Source organism: Lactuca virosa, chromosome 6 (assembly GCF_052849685.1).
Source record: "Lactuca virosa cultivar CGN04683 chromosome 6, Lactuca_virosa_CGN04683_v6, whole genome shotgun sequence".
In the NCBI taxonomy this organism is placed as follows: domain Eukaryota; kingdom Viridiplantae; phylum Streptophyta; class Magnoliopsida; order Asterales; family Asteraceae; genus Lactuca; species Lactuca virosa.
The window spans coordinates 61,756,158-61,779,476 of record NC_136431.1 but is presented as its reverse complement, the minus strand read 5'-3'; the positions used below and the strand labels follow the sequence as shown (position 1 = coordinate 61,779,476).

At 38.8% G+C, this 23,319-nt stretch overlaps 2 protein-coding genes across 2 annotated transcripts; one reads left to right on the top strand and one right to left on the bottom strand.

Annotated features, from left to right (window-relative positions):
• Positions 1 to 537: 537 nt before the first annotated feature.
• Positions 538 to 4,093, top strand: LOC145118629 (downstream neighbor of Son). Its single transcript, XM_079054322.1, has 14 exons — positions 538 to 855; positions 1,157 to 1,230; positions 1,314 to 1,440; positions 1,513 to 1,601; positions 1,678 to 1,837; positions 1,971 to 2,158; positions 2,279 to 2,478; positions 2,577 to 2,675; positions 2,756 to 2,859; positions 2,949 to 3,050; positions 3,118 to 3,227; positions 3,322 to 3,409; positions 3,492 to 3,667; positions 3,756 to 4,093. The coding sequence occupies exons 1-14, from the start codon at positions 715 to 717 to the stop codon at positions 3,931 to 3,933; spliced, it is 1,836 nt and encodes a 611-aa protein (XP_078910448.1). The 5' UTR covers positions 538 to 714; the 3' UTR covers positions 3,934 to 4,093.
• Positions 4,094 to 8,667: 4,574 nt separating this feature from the next.
• Positions 8,668 to 11,161, bottom strand: LOC145120440 (myosin-binding protein 7-like). Its single transcript, XM_079056266.1, has 4 exons — positions 11,005 to 11,161; positions 9,359 to 10,894; positions 9,227 to 9,273; positions 8,668 to 9,135 (listed from the first exon to the last, which is right to left on the bottom strand). The coding sequence occupies exons 2-4, from the start codon at positions 10,691 to 10,693 to the stop codon at positions 9,033 to 9,035; spliced, it is 1,485 nt and encodes a 494-aa protein (XP_078912392.1). The 5' UTR covers positions 10,694 to 10,894; positions 11,005 to 11,161; the 3' UTR covers positions 8,668 to 9,032.
• Between the last annotated feature and the right edge of the window lie 12,158 nt (positions 11,162 to 23,319).

The window sequence follows — 23,319 nt, the reverse complement described above, 5'->3', positions numbered from 1 at the left end:
GGGTTAATCCCAAAACCCATAGGTCTAAACCTAAGACCCATCAACCCATGAAGTGGACTTGAAAATAATAAAATAAAAAATCGACCCATGAAACCGAAATCGAACCAATCCAAAAAACCAAACCCAATGGGTGTTAAAATCCAAAAACCAAATTTATTGGTTTGGGTTCGATTTTATCCTAAACCGACCCAAACCTATCCATGCTAACTCCTAGTCCTAAAACATGTTTTGTTAGTGTTTACATAAATAAGGGTTAAAGTTGACAAGTATTGAAAGTTAAAGGTCCTCAATAACTTCTACTTTAGAGACTATTAAGCTGTCATCAACAACACGATGTCTCCAACCTCAAGGAAGAGGATTTAATCTGTTGTAATTGATTTGATATTCGGTAGCTTGTTTGAAACAAATTCCAAACATTAGGGTTCATCGTGCAACTTTACATGGAAAGCAGCTAACGGAAATTACTCACGGCGTCAGTCGGAGGAGGGAAACCAAAAATTATTCAAAAACAAAAGCCCACAACGCTCTCAAATCCCGCTTTGTTAAATTTCAACATTTTCCCCATTGTCATTTCTGCTGTAATTTTTCTCTCTCAAAATCTTCAAAATTTGCCCTAAGAACATCTCATTCTGAGGGCAAAAAGTCGACAAAGAAACCATCGGAGATCGATCGGAGACCTAGGGTTGACTTCGATTGCAGTTTGTATTGGTAAAAATGGCTACAGTCGCAACTCGGGGACCGATGATCCGGGGTTCAAAACCTCCCCTGTTCGACGGTAGTATGGCCGGTGTTTTGACTGGTGGTTCTTCGAAGGCCACCAACGCGATCAAAAGAAAGACGCCTTCAGAGTTGAGAGTGAGTATCGACAATTTCTTCTATTTTTTTTTTTTTTTTTACTGTGCCTAGAAATTGGGAAAATAGTTATTCTTCTCGACACGGATTAAACATACAGCGATTCAATCGATTGATACTCTCGATGCTATAGAATGAAACGAATTTATTCATTTTAGTCTATGCATTACGAGATCCCGCGATTAGATGCAGATAGAAGACGAAAAATTAGGTCAAATAAGTAAATGGACGATTGAATCGTCGGGATCCGAAAAGAGGCTGAATCAAAGAAAGCTAATTCTCTGTATTTTTTATAAAATGGCAGGATGAACAGTTAAAGCGCAAGAACATTATTGAGCTTATGGATGAATCTCCAGCACTAGAGCCTGGTTCCATTTTGTAACACCTCATTACCCCAAACCCTAAAGTCTTTTATATATCTGTATCAATTAATGTACAAAACTAACATTTTTTTTTGACAGAAATGCCAATGAGCCCATGAAATCTTCAAAGAATCCCAGATACATTGATACCCGTGTGGATGAACTGTTTCCCAGTAGAAAAAACAGTCTAAGGCTTAAAATCCAATCTGTAAAGGAACATGTTAAGGTCTGTATCATCAAATACCCTGTCATATAAACCTTTAAAATCCCTGTTTGATCTTATTATATATAATTTCAGGAAAATATGACTACTGATCATACTGCTGGCTTAAAGAATTCTTCCCTTTCCTTCAAGTTTGCTGCTGCCAGGAAAACAGAATGTTCAGGGTACATATTTTGTTCACTCTACTCTTGTGTTTATTTATATAATCCACTTTTTTGATTTTATTTCTTGTATTTACAGACTAAAAGATACAAATGCTTCAACTTCAACTACAAGCACCAAACATTTCAAATCTAATCAATCTCACATCACAACTGATAAATGCAACACAAGTACATTTCGTAGTGTTATGGAGATATCATCAGGGGGTGACAAGTCAACAAATGTTTCACTTGATATGGTATTTTACTTTTTCACCCTTCTGTTCCCAATTTTGTTCCCTGATGTGTATATATATATATATATATATATATATATATATATATATATATATATATATATATATATGTAACAGTCTGTTATACTTTTTGTAGGATAAAGCCTTCAAAGGGCTTGCAGCTCTTGATCCTCCTATTATCTCAGTCTTACCAACTGAATCCAATGATGGAAATGCAAATCTTTCAACCTTTTGCTCAGAATTTCATATCCCTGGCCTAAAGACACCACTGGATTTCACATTGAAAACTAGCATGCGTGTAATTGCATCATCTTCTGTAACATGGTAAGCTAATGTGGAAATATCTTTTTTCTTTTTTGTTACATAATTAGTTTCTTTTTCATGTTTTCCATCTTAAGATTGAATTCCAAGTTGAAAGATTCCAACTTTCTTGTAATCAATCAGGTTTCATAGGTTGATGAGCTGTGACACGTTCAATGGTCTCGGGCAATTCAATTCTCAAGCTGGATTGCCCGTTGACCAGAAGTCAAACTGCTCAACTGCCCAAATTTCCAATACAAAAGCTTTATATTCTTGGGTGTATCCACAAAGTTCTCTACCTCCTACAGTTATATCAGCATTAATTTTATCTTCAAAAGGAGAAGGTATAAAATAATAAAATATTCAAGAACTTAATTTCATCCATACCCTTTTCTTTTATTTTTTTATTTATTTAATTATCAATGTTTTATAAAATTTACAGGTCAAACTGATTTCTTAACCAAACGACAATTGGCATGGGAAGCTTCATTTCGAAGCCTTTATGTCATGTTACGCAAGAACATTTGTAACTTATTTTATGGTAGTTTCTCTTTCCTATTATTATTATTATTTTTTTAAAATAAAAATTATAACTTTATCAATTTTCTTGCAAGTTTACAGTTTGCACTGGACAGTTTTTGGTAATGTTCACTAACCTTAATGGTGCATGCAACGCGTATGTATCTCAATCAACACAAAGCTTGAGGTCACTTCTAAAAGAACAAGTAATCATTCTCATCCCATCACTTTCACCAAGGGTAGTTTAGTCTTTTTCACATCTTCTAACTATTCTCTTTGTTTCTATGTGTTCAAGGACATCTCTTTTACTATGCCTCTTTGCAATTCTAAAGTGGAACAAGAGACTACAGAAGACCTCTTTGAGCTCTCAGAAATTGAAAAACACAATCTTGGAAAGGTAAGTGATTGAAATAAATACTTTTGTTTTTATAATTTATAAATATTAATTTATAACTTTTATGCAGACTAGGCACACACATTCTCTATTTGATGTGGATAATAGTCCAGAATCATTGCTAATGTTCAATGACCAGAAAAATGTAAATGGGTTATATGACTTTCTGCTTAACTATAGGTAAGTAAGTAAAACCTTGTTATGTTTTACAAACTTATATTTATTTGGTTATCAAAATTTACATTTGTTTTTTTTTTTTAATAAAAATTTTCAGGTTTCTTTTACCATCTTTGACTAGTTTGGATGTGCCTTTACTTTATTCACCAATTCCATTTGTAAACGCTGCTATTTCTGCACCTGAGGTTTGTTTTTTTGTACATTTTTGTTACATTTAATGTTGTGAAACAAATTTTTTTTAAACGTTTTTAGCTTATGATCTTTTAGGTTAAATGCAAGGAAGTAAAGAGAATCGATCATTTGTCTGTTTCAACTATATGTGAAGGATCAGCTTCCAATTCATATTACAGTATTGAAATAAAGGATTCATATCTTCCTCCATGGATAATTAGCAGTGTATGTGATGCAATTAAGTCCCATGGAGATGATAGTTTTGAAGCAAGGTATGAAATATGATTACCTTTCTTGTTTCTTGATTTCTATGATTCAGACATGTGTAATCTTTATAAAATCTTTTTTTTTTAATTGCAGTTTTGTGATAGAACCAATGTCGATTGGGTTGAATATTGGTATTGAAGATGTGAATGAAGAGAGTGGTTGTCCATTTGGTATTGGGAATACGGTTGTTTCTCATCAATTGAGTCGTGGGTTTTTGAAAGGATTAAAGTATTCAGATGAATCCTACGTGGCGTCTCTTTCACCGGTTTAAAGTAGTTTTGTTCTGAAAGTGTTGTTTATGTTCCTCCCTAAACTTAAACTTGCATTTGAATTTAACTTATCTATTTTAATGGTGTTTGGTTCTAGATTGTATATCGGCCCTAAGGATTTTCTTTTTCTCAAAAAATGAAAAGTTTTAATGATTTATATAATCGTTTTAGTAAAGGTATTATTTGGAAAACTTCCTTCTTTTTCTATATTGCTTCAACAAGCTTCTGCACCCAAGCATTGTAACTTGTAAGGATTAGACAGTTTGGGGCTTACAATAATAAAAACCCTTAACTTACTTTCACTAGATGCATCCATAATATTTTTTTAAGGTTTTTTATTAGTTTTTTCAATTTGAAAAGCTCTTGAATTATGGACAAGCTATAAAAAGAGTTTTGTCAAATGAAGCACTTTTCAGGCTGATTGTTACTTAACAAGATGGTCACATAAGGTTTTAAAAAGACAAAACTTCAAATTTGGTCCCTGTGGTTATCAAAAAAATGTGGATAGAGTCCAAAATTTTTTCAATTTGCACCATCCGTCCAAAATCGGATCTTTTTCGTGGATATGGTCCCTATCAAACTTAAAATGAAGATTATACCTTTTTAATTTGTTTTTTACAAATTTTTTTATGTTTCAGCCTTTATTTTAATATTTTGATAATTAAAAAAAAAAAAAAAAAACCTACCCTACCCCATTTCACCGAACCCCCATCCTCTCTCTCCCACCTCTCTCTCTCTCTCTCTCTCACACACACACATACACACACACATACACACACAACTCCTATTCATCGTCTTCTCCAAACCCACACCCCCTGTTTTCCCTCCTGTTGGAAACGTCCCTCATAATGCACACTAAACCTAGGTACATTTTTCCTTCCCTCAACTCTCAATCTCTCCTGCATCGTGACCCACCTCCAAACCCTTCTTTCTCCCCTCCTTTTTGCTGATGGATCGAAGATTGAAAGAAAAGAGTGACAAGCGATTGCATGAGGCAAGAGATAGAGATCAAGTGAGGGAAAATGATGGAAGGCAGCAGCTATGATGCTGCTGCCGGAGATGCAGAGGAACGAAGGCATCGAGGATGCCATTGACGGAGGCAGTGGTGGCCGGAGAAGAGGGTGACGACGGAGTTCAAGCCTGGACATAACACATGTCTCTCGTCCAGCAACATAAATCGACCTTCTTGCTCTCGTTCATTTCTTCTGAAAACCGGTTCACACTCAATCGGTACCCCTCCAAGAAACGCAACCTCCTTTTTCTTCCTCAAAATCGATCGCTGTTCTGCACTAGGTTCGTTCATTTTTGTCTAAAAATCGATTACACAAAAACAAATGCAACCTCTCCTGGCGTTCCTTTTCCCTACTCAAAAATTGATTAACAACCTTCCTTCTTCTCTAGATCGATTAATCACCAGATTTTTTCTTTTTCCCTCCTTGGTTCGATCAAATTGATTTCTGGTGGTTAACAGAGGTACGTTATAGTGGCGATAAAAAGGAGGCATAAGGGTGGGTTGTTGTGGTTAAGTTTAGGCTGTAATGGTGGGATTATAGTTAAGGTTGAAGATGGGTGAAAGAGGCGAAGGTCAATGTTCGTGTTCTTGGGTGTCTCCGGTGGTGACTAGTGGCTTATTTGGGATGTGGTAGTGCTGGGTGGTTTTTGAGTTTGGAATTGAAGAAGGGATGAGGCTGTGAAGGGAGTGGGGGAAGGTTCATCCATGGAGAGAGAGAGAGACGGTGGGGTGGGATGGGGTAGGTAGGTATTTTTATTTTTTTTAATTATTCTGATATTAGGAAAACATAAAAAAAGTGTAAAAAACAAATTAAAAGGGTATAATCGTCGTTTTAAGTTTGACAGGAGTCATATCCACAAAAAAGATTCGATTTGGACCGACGGGCAAGTTGAAAAGATTTTGGACTCTATCCATATTTTTTTGATAACCACAGTGACCAAATTTGCAGTCTTTTAAAAATATTGTTTGTGGTTTTCATGCTTTCATATAATTGACAATTATGAACAACTTATATAATGATGATCAGATATGATTATTTTTTTCATAGTTATTTAAAGGATTAATGTTTTTTTTTCTTAAACAAACTCGGATGTTATTTTATTTTATCAAACTCATTATTATTAATGTTTTATTATTATTTTTAGTGTAGATTAATTGACATGTTTTTTTTTCCTTTACTTTTATTAAACCAATTATTAATATTATTTACAACCATCTTATTGTTTATTATTTATTTATCTATTTATGTATATGTTTTTATGATTTTAGATACATATTTTGTATTTTCTACTTGTTTATTTAAACACTTAATTTAAGGTTGTAATTTAACTTTTGAAAGAACATTTTTTAAACATTCAAACATATTTATTAATTAAGAAACATGGATTTTGATCAAAACACATAATTAACTGACAATACATTATTAGTCATCCAATATAACATAATCATGGTATTCTCATAATAAAAATATTTCATGTACATATCTATTTTTCTTTCATACAGATTAGCCTATCCAAATACATGATCATACTTGAAATAATTTAACTGTCGAGTAGTTGTAGGCATCAGGTACCATTCACTTAATTTTACTTTTACAAAATAGAAACCACTGACAAGCTCGATTGAAATATAAGTATGTTGATGCCACGAAGGCGATATGAACGAAGCGGTAAGTATGTTGTACTTCCCGCCTTACTGAAAATGTATAATATAACATGATATTTGGAACAACCATGATACCCATTTTGGTAGCTAACCATTATTCATGTATATCTACCCTAAAGAAATTCAAAGAGTCATATATGACAGATTGAGCTTTATCTTGACCAAGTTTTTGGACGAGACTAAAATGATATTTGAAAGACAACTTCACGACAATATGCATTTCTAAGTTGTGTGAATGACACACCGAGGCCTTTCAAGTCCCTAATACTAGTGTTGTTACATATGGAAGAAGTAAGATGAAGAAAAATAAAATATACAAGGGAAAGGAAATAGTAAAAAAATCAATGCTTGACAATAGTTCATATTACTATTGCTAAGCTTAGTTGGTGAATATGTGCTCTAACTGATTAGGGGTCCATAGAAATATCATTTTCCAAACTCCAGATATATTGTCACAAACAGAAGAATATGGATTGGGGAGCACTGAGACAAACTAGGTCATATGTAACGCCCATTATTTGGGGCTAAATGTTTTGACCTTTAAGTAATAAAATATTATCAAAGGAGGTTCATTTAGGACATTATTTAATGAACCAGATGCTAAAACAATATAATTTGATAAAAGATTTAGATGAAAATCATTAAAACTGAAAATAGATGCTAAATGAGATGTGAAATATGTTGCCATTCTAGAATTTAAGCCTTAGAATGTTTATAGATATAAAATTTGGTTAACTGAGTATTAATTAGATTTATAAGACGTGCTAGTAAGAAACACACTTTGATGTCATGATGTGCATAATAAAATAATTACCTTAGCTATCTTAAAAATTAGGCATATCAAGGGTATTGAACCTATCTAGTTTGTTGGGCTTTTAAAACTTGGATCTATTTATTATATTGAGGTTTTCTATTATTTTTAGCTCACACAATGTATTGGGTTTAGTTTATCCAAGTGTTGGGCGTATATAAAGGTGTGTTGTTCTCAGTAATGGACTTATCTAACATGTTACTACCAAACATCCACAATGGTGACTTTATTGAGAGAGTTGAATGAGGGGGCAAACCTGTTTGTCATTTGAATTAACTCTATCATAATTGAGATGTCAGCTTGACATTCAATAGATTTGGAGTTCAATGATCATTGAACTCTTTAATAGAAAAAAGAAAAATTTCAATTCTTAAATATATACTATAAATAGCTTTTATAATTTTATATTAAACTTTGTAGAGTTCAATGTATCGTAGAAAAAAATTGATAGAGTTGTATGTAATGTAAAAAAAAATGATGTGGTTATCTATTGAACTCTACGGAGTTCAATGCATTGTGGATGATTTTAGTGTCATTAATGTTTAATCTTGGGATTTGAAATGTCATAATCAACCTTATTAAGAACCATCAATGTTTATGGCATCTATGGTGAGTTTTGATAAAGCCTAAGTTAGGGGACCAAATGTGAACCAATGAGATACTTGTAAGTGTCTTAAGCCCACGAGTTCAATCCCTTTTCATTCTAGTACGTATTGCGTAGTAGTATTAGGGAAGAAGAAGAGAGAGGAAAACTTCCATGCAATAGGGGAAATTCAATTTTTGATCAAATGGAAGTGGAGTTAGCTGGATTCTTCATTAAATTCAACCCCTAATTCTTTTGAAGCACTGCATTTTTTTTTTTTTTTTTTTTTTTAAATTCCAAGTGATCTTTTATGCTTTTGGGATCATATTTTGTACATTGGTAATGTTTAAAATCCCGTTTATTAATGCGATATACAAGGTTACATTTCTTGCCAATGGATTTATACAATCAGGTGATTGAGGAACCACGTTAAATCTCATATCTCTCATTATTTATTAAAATTTTGTTATTTCATTTGTTTGGATTGTATTAGACATTAATGTTATCTTCTTATTTCCACATCCTATTTGTTCTGTTTCGGTTGTTGGGTTAACCCTATGTGTGGGACCTAAGGTTAAGATTTTCGGGCTATGATTCGTCGTAATTTTCCCAACACCTTTATCATATAACTTTCAATTTTAATCCATATGTATGACTCTTGAACATTAGAGCATGGTATAGTATAGTATAGTACTTATATCATTTGCATCATACAAAAACAAATAAAGTTATAATAATATACAGTTAGCGGATTGCCACATTACATTTCTTTTTCGCAATTGAGCTAAATTCCAAAACCTTTCTAGTCGACCAGACCTACATCCTCATTGTCATTCACATTCTTTCTTCATTCGCTAATCAACCAGAAAACCAGTTTAAGGAGAAAAAAAACACAACCCGATTACACAACAAGAATGAATCCCATAAACAAAATGATGCGAAAAAAACAAGAAACAATGTTTTTGATGTAGAAATCCACCAAGTATCAAAAGTTCATTACAAGTGTACACTTTGACACATTTCGATATATTCAAAGTTGTGTTCTTGAAAGACACCTCCATTGTCCCACCTGTGGCCCCTTATCCAAAAGCACTAGCATCCCTGCATTCTTCGCACTCATACCAAAAATATACCTAAACACAAATAACCAATAAAAAAAAAAAAAAAAAAATTCTTTAATCAAAATGATTCAAAACCAAAACTAAAATTCATAAATTTACTTACTTGGTTTCACGTGATCTTCCTCTCCACAAAACAATCGATGTAACCCACTATCATAGATCACAAGATGTTAAGTTGGAATCCAAAAGAAAAAGTGAAGAAAGATTGATACAAACATGGTTCTGAAATAATTACCTTGAATACTGAGTCGACATAAAGATTCCCAAGAACAGATCGTTTGTAAGCCGGAATCCTGCCGGCCGGCGACATATCTTTACACAAATTCTGAGCGATTTCTTTAAGTAATACAAGTTGTGCTTTATCAGTTCGCATATTTATAATCGCTTGCCTCATGGATTCCCTATCGGCTTCTAATGCATGTAGTCTCGCATAAAGCTTCATCACCTCTGGATCTTGTACATCAGCATGACACGTGGACTCCTTCACGACACTCATGTAATCATCATTATATGTTCCCATATTATTACCCTTCTGATAATGAATAGAATCAACAGTGTATATCCTGTCACTCATTTCACTTCCATATTCGGAAACACTATCAACTTTCTTGTTGTAATCTTGTTGTGTCTGGTTTTGGTTCATCATATGATCATGTCGTTCTTCTTTGATAGTTGCATAAAACGAACCAGAACTATCTAAAGAAAATCGAGTAGAAAGTTTTGGTTTTCTTGGAGAATGACCCACGATTACTTTATCGAGTACTGGTTGTTCTAATTGATTGATTCGTTGTTCTATGTCTTTTAACGAACGTGGGGTCTCACCAAATGCGTATTTGTCTATATCGATTGCTTCTTTTTCAGATTCTTGATAAACATGTTGTTCATGTACATATTCATGTTCATGTTGGTGTTCTTCGTGTTCATGTTCATTCGAGTTGCATTTGAGAGGAGGGTATTCAAATGGAAGGAAATCGAATTGGTTTTCTGAATGTGCTGCGATGCTGTTACTGCTTGTAATGACGTATTTTTCTCCTTCTGCTTCAGATTCAGTAAGACCATAACTCATCATTCTATATTTATACGCCTGAACTTCACATGTTAACGATTGAATTGTTTGTTCTCGTTTATACAACAAATCTTCCAACACTGCGATTTCATGTTGATCGTGACTCGTTTTCTGTTCAGAAAACCGTTTGAATTGCCGCGCCTCCATTTCAATTTCAGCTTTTTCACGTTGCAATCTCAAGATCATTGACATGGCTTCGTTTGCAGCTGAAGAAGCTGCATTACGTTCTTCTTCAAGTTCAACGGAAAGATCACGGATGGATTTTTGTTGATTGTTAACCATTTCTCGTAACGCACCACATTCGTTTTCGATCTCTATATGAGCGACTTGTGGACATAAGATCATGAATTTCTCTCGTTCGACTTCAAGTTCATCGAGCTTTCGTTTCACAGATCGAATCCATGTTCTTGTGCATGATCCGTTAACAGTAGGGCTAGAACAATTGTAACCACATTCACATGATTTTTTGATCATTTTTTTCAATGGCTGGATGTCCGATTCCATGATGATCGGAGCAAATGTGCATCAAATGTCAGTAATCAAAACAAGAGTAAAAACAAAGCCAGCTTATATCAGATTCTCGATGCCACCAAACCCCCCACCCCCCTGAGAAGATATAATCGAAAAGTATGCAAAATTTTCCCTCTTCCTAATTCCCCAGAAAATCATAAATCCTTCGAGATCAAAGAAAACGACTATCGGGCCCTGAAATTTGTCAAATTAATGTAAACAAATTAAGAATCATGATTCAGAAGCATTGATATAAACGATGGATATGACAGATTAGAATCATGCATGGGTAGTATGTAACGTACCTTGAATGGTTTGGGTGTATAAAACAAGGGCCCAATGGGAGTTCAGGTCATGACTGTTGAAGATTGGAGGTGGAATTTCCTCAAGAGAAATGGGAAATTCCATGGAACCAAATATGTAAAAGATGAAGAGGAATGAAGGGTGGATCAAATTTTCCGGTGGGAATTGTGGTGGAAAGAGAGGGAAAAGAGGAAGAGGTTGGGAGATTTGAAGCCCTGAACGTCCAATTTTTAAGGAGTATTTTCTTGGGAAACAAGAACAATATTTTTAGTTTTAAACGTCAAGATGGTGTAAAAAATAAAATCATGCTCCTATCGATATGCTTTTTTTTAATAAAGAAATATTATAAAAACTAAAAGTGCAATATTTAATAAAGAAATATTATAAAAGTGGAATATTTACAATAGACAAAACTGCAAATTTGGTCTTTGTCGTTTGCAAAAATCTTTGGATGGGATCCAAAAGGTTTCCAGCTTGCACAGAAGATCCAAAATCAAGGTTTTTCTGGGTTTTTAGTCCAAATTTTTTTGAAAAGACGGTTATACCCTTATTTATTTACTTTTACATTTTTTTTACATTTTATTAACATTTCAATAATAATAATAATAAGAAAATAGGTAAAACTCTATCTCTCTTACGTCTCTTTCTCCCCCCCTCCCTCCACTGATACTTCTCTCTCTCTCTCTCTCTCTCTCTCTCTCTCTCTCTCTCTCTCTCTCTCTTTCTCTCTCTCTCTCTCTCTCACACACACACAGTGTATTTTCATCAGAGATTAATGACCCATCGACGAATTCCCCTTCTCCGTTCTTCTTGCCACTGAGTTGTGCTTCTCCGACTATTACTAGGGTTTCATCTCTGGATTCAAGACCCACTGACGAGTTCTCCAACTCCGGCGATAGCTCTAGACATGTATCGGTGGTGGAAGCTCCGACATGTAGCAGTGGTGGGATCGCAAACAGAAGGATGAAAACATGGATCAATAGTGGAATCACTATTAAACCCTCTTTTCAATGATGTATCCTTCAAAATCTCGATACACTTAAGTCAATCCAAACCTCAATTTCTATGCAAACCGGCTTATTGCAGTGAAATTATGGAACCCCCAAATGGAATATGGTTTAGACTGAACACAATCACAATAAATCGAGAAAAAATTGAAAACCCAGATGGTCGGTTTTCCAGCGTGATCCATCGACAACAAAACCTCATCGGGGGTTGTTGTCTTCGATCTATCGACAACAGTGGGCATGGGAAGCATTTGGGTTATTCTTCTTCAATAGGAGGGGCTGCAGTAGACGTCTCCGACAGGCCCGTCGTGGCTTCCTGTCTCATCGTCGGTAGTGAAGGAGTCATGGGTGTTTGGGTGGTGTTCCTTGACCAATCGCCACGGAGGAAAGGGGTAGCTCCGGTGCTCCACTCGACTGCTTCCCTTCTCGTTGTAGGCTGTGGATTTAAGCAGTAGGAGTAACGATCAAAGGGGGGTGTTTGGCTGAGATCGGTGAGCAGATTAGGAAGAGGAGGAGTACTGTCATGGTGGCGATTGGTGGTCTCCTAGTTCCACCAGTTTCCTCCTACGCCAGAGATGCATAACTGGTGAAGGGAGTTAGCGAGAGAGAGAGAGAGAGAGAGAGAGAGAGAGAGAGAGAGAGAGACGTATGGGTGGGTGGGGGATAATATATTTATTTTCTTTTTATTTTTAAGACAAAATGGTATTAGAATAATTGTAAAAAATAAAAAAAAATTAAAAGGGTATAATCGTCTTTTCAAGTTTTTTTGGACTAAAAACCCAGAAAAACCTTGATTTTGGACCTTCTGTGCAAGCTGGAAACTTTTTGGACCCCATCCAAAGATTTTTGCAAACCACAAGGAATAAATTTACAGTTTTGTCTTTACAATATTTAGCAAACAATGATAGTGAGACGGTATACTGGAAATCGAGGTTTTTTTTTTTTTTTTTTTTTTTTTTTTTTTTTTTTTTGCAAAACTAGGTTGAGAATATTTATTATTATTAGAACAAATTACTGAAATCGTCCATGTGGTTTGGTCAAATTTACGTGTTTGGTCCCTAACTTTTGTTTTGCACTCGGACCGTCCTCATAGTATGATTTTGTTACGAGTTTCATCCCTCCCCGAGATGAAAAGACTATATTACGCTTTGTATTCTTTTTTTCATTTTTTATTATTTTTTTTATTATTTATTAATTAAAGAAAATCAATTTATAGGGATGTTGGACCCACTCGTTCTCTCACTTGCACCACAAACACCACATGCTATCGATAACCACCACAGTCCACTGAATACTACCACCGGCCACCAACAACCACCACCGGCCACTGATAACCACCACCGGCCATCAACAACAATTACCCATCGATTCCAAAATCACCACCATACACCGATTCTAGCTCCACTATAACTACATAATCGATTTCATCAGGTCACAACCCAAGAACAAAACCAAGAAATCAAACTTAAAAATAGAAATCAAAACTATAAAGAGATTAAATAGATCAAATCAGAACCTAAGTTGAAATGAAAACCAGATATGGAAATCAAAACCCAAAACCTAACATGAAATCGATGATGAAAGAAAAAACTGATGAAACCCCATAAATCAAATACGATTTCCAAAAGAGTGGGGTTAAAGGGGAACTCAGTGAAGGAGAGATGGTGATGGTCGGGGGATTTTGACGATAATACCTTCCAAAATTGCCTCAAACAAAACCATACCACGAACCGCCCCAAAATGGAGATTAACTGAAAAGACACCGACGACAGCCTTCCCACAGTCACCACCTATCTTCTCCGACGAAAACTCTCTAAAGCCACCATCTAGTACCGATTTGCTCTCTGAAGTCGCCATCGATTGCTGATCATCCATCACCACTTCTCTACTCGGCCAGAAAAACTCTCAAATCCGCCATTGATTACCGTTCTACACACTAAAACCATCGTCTTTATGGGGATTCACCTTGAACTAACGATATTATGTTGAAAAAACAAAACACAATATTCATTTTTAGTGGGGGATTTTGTTTGGGGGTTTGATTCCATTAAGGGATTTAGTGGGTGATTTGATATTTGGATCTGTTTTTTTGTAATTTGTATCTGATTTTGTGAATTAAATTTGTTTGCTGTATTTGAGCTTGCTGGAGGAAGGGGTGACGATGCCTTCTTTACTTACTGGTCAGAGAAAATGGAGAAAGGGGAAGAAAAGGGGATCAGGTCTAAAAGGGAATGGTTTGACTAGATGGGGGTATGTGGGACCAAGTGTTTCAATTATAATTAAAAAAGTTTTTCTGAAATAATTTTAAAAAATTATAAGGGTATAATAGTCTTTTTATGTCTGTCAAGGACGAAAACGCAACAAAAACAAACTATAGGGACGGTCCGAGTGAAAAAAAACCTTAGGGACCAAATGCGCAATTTTTAACAAACCACAGGGACGATTTCAGTAATTTGTTATTATTATTATTATTATTATTATTATTATTATTATTATTATTATTATTATCGGATATGTGGGTACACCCGATTTTTTCAAACGGATACCTTATATCGGAACTAATTAAATACCAGATTAACCGATTACCCAAATTTCCAAACCCGATCTACCTGAATTGAAAACGGGTTGGGTGGGTTGGTCGGATGTCGGTTATTTTCAATGGGTTTAACTCAGGCGGCATATATTCGCCTAATATAAAATTAAATCTATAGACCATGGATACGATTTTACTCAAATTGCTTACTTTTACATTAAATTTGGTATAAACACAATTCAAAAAATTACAATATCTTTTACTCTCTTGTATATATCAAATTTTATAGACCATGGATACGATTTTACTCAAATTTCTTACTTTTACATTAAATTTGGTATAAACACAATTCAAAAATTACAATATCTTTTACTCTGTTGTATATATCAAATTTGATGCAAGTATATCTGTCTAATTATATAAAATATACAAAAAAATAGTCCCTGTGGTTTTTCTAGATCTGAAGTTTAGTTTCCATGGTTTAAAAACATCATAGATGGTTCTTGTGTTTTTAAAACTTTTGACGATTGGTTCTTATGTTAACTCCGTTAAGTTTTCTCCGTTAACTGAAGGGCATTTTATGACATACCCAAATTCACGGTCATTAAAAAAAATATTTATGCTTATTGAAAAATCAGAGTATCCATTTTAAAGAATAATATTGCGGAATTTGTTCCCAGAAAACATGATAAAGATATTATCAAAGGATTTCCGAAGAAATGTATTTTGTTTATATTAAAACAATGAGATGTCATCGTCAATATAGAAACATAAGCATAAACAAACCTTACATTCATTTACACTAATGATTTACATATCCTTTTAATCTTTCAGCAAAATGTATCTTTCATATAGCCACATGTGATACAATAAAATGAGTGGGTCAGGTTGGGAAACCTGGTGAGTACATAGAGTTTTCAACCCACAATAATATAATTATTATGTTTAATCATCAAACAATTAACCCAATTTCCCATCCCCGTTATCTTCTTTATTTTTAAGGATCTACCATAAGAATCATCTATTCTTCCATATTTATTCCTAAGGATTTTCCTAAGGAATAGGCATGAAGTCCATAGCTGACAGGGTTTATCTAATAGATACTAAGTCCATAGCTGTCGATGTTATCTATTAGGCACTAAGTCCATAGCTGCCAATGTTATATATTAGGCACTAAGTCCATAGCTGCCAATGTTCATCTATAGGGCACTAAATCCATAGCTGCCAACATCCATTCATAAGGCACTAAGTCCATAGTTGCCAGAGTTTTTAGAGTACATCTGGCGAACGCGTCGTTCACAAACACCTATAGGTTGCGAGCCTGCTAGCGTTCCACTGGACTGTCTAGAATTGTAACGCCCCGATTCTCAGGTATTGTTTAAATAAGAATTTAATTGATTTCAAGGTCTACTCGACGAGTTGGTTGTCATACTCGTCGAGTAGCAGCGGGTCAGGACGCGTATTTAGTGGCCTACTGGCCGAGTCCACGAAGGGACTCGACGAGTAGGAGTTGGCAGATGAAACCCTAAATCCCAGGGTTTTTCACCCTATTTAAAGAATCATAAGCCTCCTTTGGCCTCTTTGCAGTCCATTGAGAGTCCAGAAGAACCCTAACTTGAGTGTGTGTATTCTTTGGAAGTTTAAGCTTGGAGGAAGATCTTTGGTGAGGGAATCTCTTGGGAAGCAAGCTGGTTGAAGCAAGAGTTTGTGGGTTTCAAGTTCTGCATCAGAAAGGGCTCTCTTGAAGGTATTAAATCGTTTTTTCCCTTGGCTCATTCTCTTCTAAACCCTTTTTGTGCATAAGCTTAGAAAAGGATTCTTGTGTTTAAGCCAAGATCTGAAGTTGTAACTTTAGATCTGGACTCCCCTTGGCTTCTGGATTCATAAAGCCATCAGCCTTGTCTAGTATGAGCCTTCTCTCAAGGATATGACTTCATTGCAAGCTTAGCTGTGCCATTTTAGGGTCTTAAAGCCTTGCATGCACGTAAAGTTTGCAACTTTACGTGATAAGCATGCCTAAGGAAGTTGGATCTGCAATTTGGGGCCTTGGCATGACTTAGAAAGTGTGTGCATGGTTAAAGGGATGAAGAGACTCGGCGAGTCGCATAGTCGACTCGACGAGTCATATGAAGATAGGCATTGAACTCGACGAGTTGGATGAACAACTCGGCGAGTCCGATGAAGATTTCCGTAGACTCGACGAGTTGTATGAACAACTCGGCGAGTCGGTTGAGGTTTCCCAAATTCATGTATGCGTGTGTAACCGTCGAGTCGCAAGAAGGAAAACTCGACGAGTGGCCTTAGGGTTCCAATCGCGAGCCTTAGAACTCGACGAGTCACTCCGGTGACTCGGCGAGTGGTCAGGTATTTCATGGAACTCGGCGAGTAGCTAAGGGTACTCGGCGAGTTAGGGTCAACATGGACTGTTGACCTTGACTGATGACTTTGACTTTGACCAAAGGTTGACTAGTTGATTGATGGGGTACCTTGAGAGGTTGAGAACTTACAGTATGGTTATGCTATGGTAATAGGTGGTGGAGTGTGGCAGTGATCCGAGGGTTGAAGTTTATCTACCGAGTCGACATCTGCAAGGTGAGTTATCCTCACTATATCAATAGGGTCTAAGGCACCAAGGCCGACCCTTTAGTTGTTACTGTTATGGTATGCTACATGTGGTTATGACCTGTTAGATCGGAATCAGGATATACAGTATGTTATGCTCTTATGATCCATAGGGATTGATATGTTAGTGACCTGCTAGGTCGGTGCTCTAGTTGTGAGAGATTGCTATGATTGGTGATCAGTGAGATAGATATGTTTGATGTTTGTATATGCTAGTATATGTTAGTATGCGCACATGGTTATTTGCTTGTTGCTTGGGTTGAGGCGGTCCTGCTTTGTGCTGAAGGCCAACATACCCTATGAGCGGTCCGGGGAGACTGTAGGCCCACATGGCGGTCCAGTTATGCCGAAGGCTCGGGACAGATTCAGATAGACTGTAGGCCCTATAGGGCGGTCCAGTCAGGCCGATGGCGCAGTATGCATGTTGTTGATTGTCTGTTACTGATATGGTATTATCAGTGGGGTATTGGTATTTTGGGGGTAGCTCACTAAGCCCTCGGGCTTACAGTTTTCAGTTTATTGTTTCAGGTACTTCAGGAGATCATGGCAAGGCGAAGGCGTGACCGTACTGCTCCTTATCCTTATGATCTGGTTATTGGGACACTCTGATGAATAATGATTGAAAACATTTTGTAAACAAATACTATTTGGTTTTATTTATGATTGAAAAAGTTTAAATTTGGCATAAAATTTTTGGATGTTACATTTTGGTATCAGAGGCTTGGTTTGAGTGAATTGGGGGAGCACTCGTGTGAACCCAGTATCAAATCAAGGGAGTTTTCAGAATAAATTCTAAAATGGTTTTCAAAATAAAGGATGGAGGATGCAGAGGGTACGATCAGCCGGAGCCTGTAAGTAAACCCCAAAATACCATACAATTATTTGATATTTTGATATGATAGAACAGCATGCTAGTGTTAGGCTAGGAATCTTCAGGAATCGCATGATAGACTTGCCTGATTATATGATACTTCCTAGCCTAGGGTTTCTTGTATATGGAATTGACATCATAACTGTAGGTGTTTAGTGTATGCATCACGGCTGTATATAACCAAGATCTTATAGCCTGAGAATGTCTGATTCGACCTTAGTGTAGGATTGGATATTCGAAAGTCTATCGGGTCCAGCGTTATGTGTGGCTAGCATACACTAGTGCTGCAGGGTTGGTGAAAGTTTCATGGATGTGTGAGTTGTGGAAGCTGTGAGACCAGTGGCGAGATAGTCGATATTCCTCTAGGAGTGAGGGTTGAGCGCATATTATGTTGATGATAGTATTAGGGCGTTGTGGTGATACTTGAGACAAATATGGGTAGGTGCGGAAGGTAGTATGGGCCCATACTACTGAAAGCACAGGACCCATACACGTAGCAAGGAAGTCACAACCCCTAGGGTGGTGGGAATTGGTCTCCCGATATATGTTGCTTATCTGATGTCTTGGTTATATTTTCAGTATGGTGGTGACGAGACGTTTTACTACTGGATCCGGGTCAGGATCAGGATCAGGATCAGGATCGGGAGACGAAGGGTCGGAGGTGCCGGTAGCACCTGAGCCCGTGGTACAGATAGGGACAGAGGAGTTGGATGCCAGGATCCGGGAGATTCTGCACGACGAGATTGCTGCAGCGTTCCGAGCGCAGCTGCCAGAGATGTTTGGGTCGATTAAGACCGCGATGGTTGAGTACTTTGATGAGCGATATGCAGCTCTAGCAGAGACAGCTGCCGCTGCAGCCACATCGGCTGTAACCGCGGCAGGGGTTAGAGGAGGAGCTGGCAGGGCTTTCCAGTACCGGGACTTCGATAACACGAAGCCCCCGACGTTTGATGGTACACATGCGATCAGGGCTATGAGGTGGTTATCTGATGTGGAGGGCGGTTTCTTCACGTGTTCATGTCCTGCTGACCAGAAGGTCAGGTGTGCCTTGAACCTGCTGAGGCTTGGGGCAAAGGACTGGTGGAGATTGACGACAGGGTCGTACACTGATGATCAGCGAGCTGCTGTTACTTGGGAGCAGTTCCGCGGTATGTTCCGCACCCGCTACGTTCCACGCGTTGAGCGGGAGCGGCTTGCTCAGGAGTTTTTTACATTGAGGCAGGATGGGGAGTCAGTGATGGAGATCACTCGTATGTTCACGGAGAGGGCTATGTTTTGCCTGGAGTTTGCTTCAGATCAGTCTCAGATGACTCATTATCTGAGTATGCTCAAGACTGATATTCGACAGTTTGTTGCTACGCAATGTTGTGAGACTCTTTTGGATTTTCAGGAAGCCGCGAGGCGGCGCGAGTTGGAGATAGAGTTGCAGTTGAAGGAGCAGCGTCAGGTTCCGACACAGTCTCAGCCGGCACCTAAGCGATCCAAGACCGCTTATACTCGGACTGGGGGTCAGCAGAGCCGCACTTGTGGAAAGTGTGGCAGGGGTCATTCTGGGGTTTGTCGAGTAGGAGGTGGTTGCCACAAATGTGGCAAGGAGGGGCACTATGCCAGGGACTGTCGCCAGTCCGCCTCTCCAGCAGATATGAGGATTTGTTACCATTGTCATCAGGTTGGTCACGTGAAGACCAACTGCCCGCAGCTCGCCGCCAAGCCGGCGCAGGGATCCGCACCGGCTACTTTGAGGATGGGAGATGGGAGGCCAGTCAAGGTGGAGCCTCCGAAGGCTCAGGGGCGCGCCTTCCAGCTCACGGCCGAGGAGGCCACGGCAACACCAGATGTGGTTGCTGGTATGTTTCTATTTTCTGTTTCAGTTATTGTATCTGTGTTATGCTTATCGGTGGTACCTGTGTTTAGGTACATTTTTAGTAAACTCCTTGCCTGCTTTGGTTTTATTCGACTTGGGGGCGAGTCGGTCGTTTGTATCTCAGACTTTCAGTAGAGAGTTCGGTGTGTCGGTAGATGAGATTGAGTGTCCGTTGCGAGTTTCGATCGCCAACGAGCACGGGGTTTCTGCTTCTTCGGTCTACCGGGGATGCGAGCTGGAGATTTTTGGGGTATCATTCCCGATAGATTTGATTCCTATTCCCATGGGGGAAATATGTGTGATCGTAGGGATGGATTGGCTCAGCCGTTTTGGCGCCATGATCGATTGTGAGGGACAGCGAGTAGTAGTTCGAACCCCAAGTGGGGGAGAACTGGTGGTATATGGTGAGGGCACCAGAGTAGGATCAGGATTTTGTTCGGCCGCCAGGGCTCGGCAGTATATTCAGCACAGATGTGCAGGTTATTTAGCGTATGTGGTGGATACGCGGGTCAGGGATCAGACTTCAGTTTTAGAGGTCCCGGTGGTTAGAGAGTTCGCTGACGTGTTTCCAGAGGAGTTACCTGGAGTGCCTCCGGAGAGGTAGGTAGAGTTCAGGATTGATCTAGTGCTGGGTGCGGCCCCTATCGCTAAGGCGCCGTATCGTCTGGCACCGCCAGAGATGCATGAGTTGTCATCTCAGTTGCAGGAGCTGCTGGGTAAGCAGTTTATTTGTCCGAGTAGTTCCCCATGGGGAGCACCGATCCTTTTTGTCAGGAAAAAGGACGGTTCGCACAGGATGTGCATTGACTATAGGGAGTTGAACAAGTTAACGGTGAAGAACCGTTATCCACTCCCAAGGATAGATGATATTTTCGATCAGCTGCAGGGTGCATCTTGGTTTTTCAAGATCGATTTGAGATCCGGGTATCACCAGGTCAGGGTGAGGGAGGAAGACGTGGAGAAGACCGCGTTTCGAACTCGTTATGGTCATTACGAGTTCGTGGTGATGCCGTTTTGGCTCACCAATGCACCGACAATGTTTATGGATTTGATGAATCGGGTCTGCAGACCGATGCTCGATCGCTCGGTCATTGTGTTCATAGATGATATCTTGGTGTATTCAAGACCTGAGAGCAGCACGAGGAGCATCTCAGGGAGCTGCTGGAGGTTCTGCGACGAGAACGGCTGTATGCCAAGTTCTCGAAGTGTGAGTTTTGGTTACGAGAGGTCCAGTTCCTCGGACATCTCGTTAACCAGGAAGGGATTTTGGTCGACCCGGCTAAAGTCGAGGCGGTTATGTAGTGGGAGATTCCGAAATCTCCCTCAGACATCAGGAGTTTCTTGGGATTAGCAGGGTACTACGGAGATTCATTCGAGATTTCTCCAAGATTGCAGTACCCCTCACTCGTCTAACGAGGAAGGGGGTGGATTTCCGGTGGGGCCCTGAGCAGCAAAGGGCGTTTGAGACCCTCCGGCGATGTTTATGCGAGGCGCCAGTGTTGACACTCCCCGAAGGAGTCGAGGATTTTGTAGTATTTTGTGATGCATCCATCACAGGCCTGGGGGCAGTCCTCATGCAGAGGGTACGAGTGATAGCCAATGCATCGCGATAGCTGAAGCCGCATGAGACAAGATACCCTATGCACGATCTTGAGTTGGGAGTGGTGGTATTCGCTCTCAAGATTTGAAGGCATTATCTGTACGGGGTCCGATGTACTATATACACAGATCACAAGAGTTTGAGGCACATCATGGATCGGCTGAACCTGAATATGAGGCAGCGTAGATGGCTGGATGTAGTCAAGGACTATGATTGTGAGATCCTTTACCATCCTGGTAAAGCGAATGTGGTTGCGGACGCTTTGAGCCACAAGTCAGCTGGGTCTTCTACCCCAGCAAGGTGTATGAGGATAGCGGTGGATTCCATACTTGTGAGCTTGATTAGGGATGCTCAGGTTGAGGGCATGAGACCAGAGAACTGGAAGTTGGAGCGGATTAAGGGCGAGAGCGCCCGGTTTGTTCAGGATAGCCGTGGATTATTGACCCGACACGGTCGGGTTTGGGTTCCGATGTCCGGAGGGGTCCGGCAGACACTGATGGAGGAGGCTCATAAGTCTCATTTTTCTATACACCCAGGGGCCACCAAGATTTACCGCGATCTGAGTTTGAGTTACTGGTGGCCATGTATGAAGCGAGAAATCGCTTGGTATGTTGAGAGGTGCCTGACCTGTAGGATGGTCAAGGCCGAGCATCAGAGGCCGCATGGTAAGCTGCAGCCTCTAGAGATTCCCATGTGGAAATGGGAACAGATCACGATGGACTTCATTACGAAGTTGCCGAGGACGGGGAAGGGGTTCGATGCTATATGGGTCATCGTGGATCGGTTGACCAAGAGTGCCCATTTCTTGGCCATACGGGAGAGTTCGTCGGCCGAGAGATTGGCCGACATGTACGTCAGCGAGATTGTCTCTCGCCATGGGGTTCCAGTCTCCATTGTTTCCAATCGGGATGTCAGGTTTGTTGGATTAGTGTCTAAGTCCATAACTATAATTGGTATGTACTTGACCCGACTCGGCATGGTCCATTTGGGTTGCATGGCATCAGAACATTTGGATAGACCGTTTGTGAGAAGAGGACATTTGTGACATATTAATATATTATAGGTTCTAATATATTTATATGAAATCATGTTATTTAATTAGTATTGATCAATAATTAATTTGGACTTAATTTAGTGATCAAAAGAGACTAATTAAATATATGAGAATTGATTGTGTAAATCATTCATTCTTATATATGTGGGCCTATGATCCATGATTCCTTATGTTGGGTTTAACCCATGTGGTGACCCATGGATACTCCATGGAGGTTAAAACCCATGGAGCATAAGGAATGGGTAAAGTCATGGGTTACATGGTGTAACCCTAATGTGCACACTATATAAGGACCCCTTTAGCTCAAGAAATTGGCACTAGTGATACATATATGAGGGCTAGCCGATTTGAGCATGAAGTGTCTTCTTCTCATGGTTATTCCAAGTGTTGATGATGTTGTGTGAACCATTTGAGGTGTCACACTTGGGGCACTAGGCTCTCGAGCATCATGGAGTCAAGCTACATCAAGAGGTATGTATTCTAACTTGTTATATTACCCAAGTATCAAAGATTCTATGCTAGATAGGGTAATACCTTGGAATATTCATATTTGCATGTATAATAGAGAAAACATAGATCCAAGGTATTTAGGGTTGCATGTACGGAGTGTTAGAATGCTCAAAACCCAACAGTGGTATCAGAGCCAAGGCTTGTTTTCAATTATACTTGATGCAAAATGCTGAAAAAGCTGAAAAAAATCGATTTTTTGGCTGTCTGGGCACTGGACTCGCCGAGTCCACTGATGAACTCGCCGATTCCATGAGGA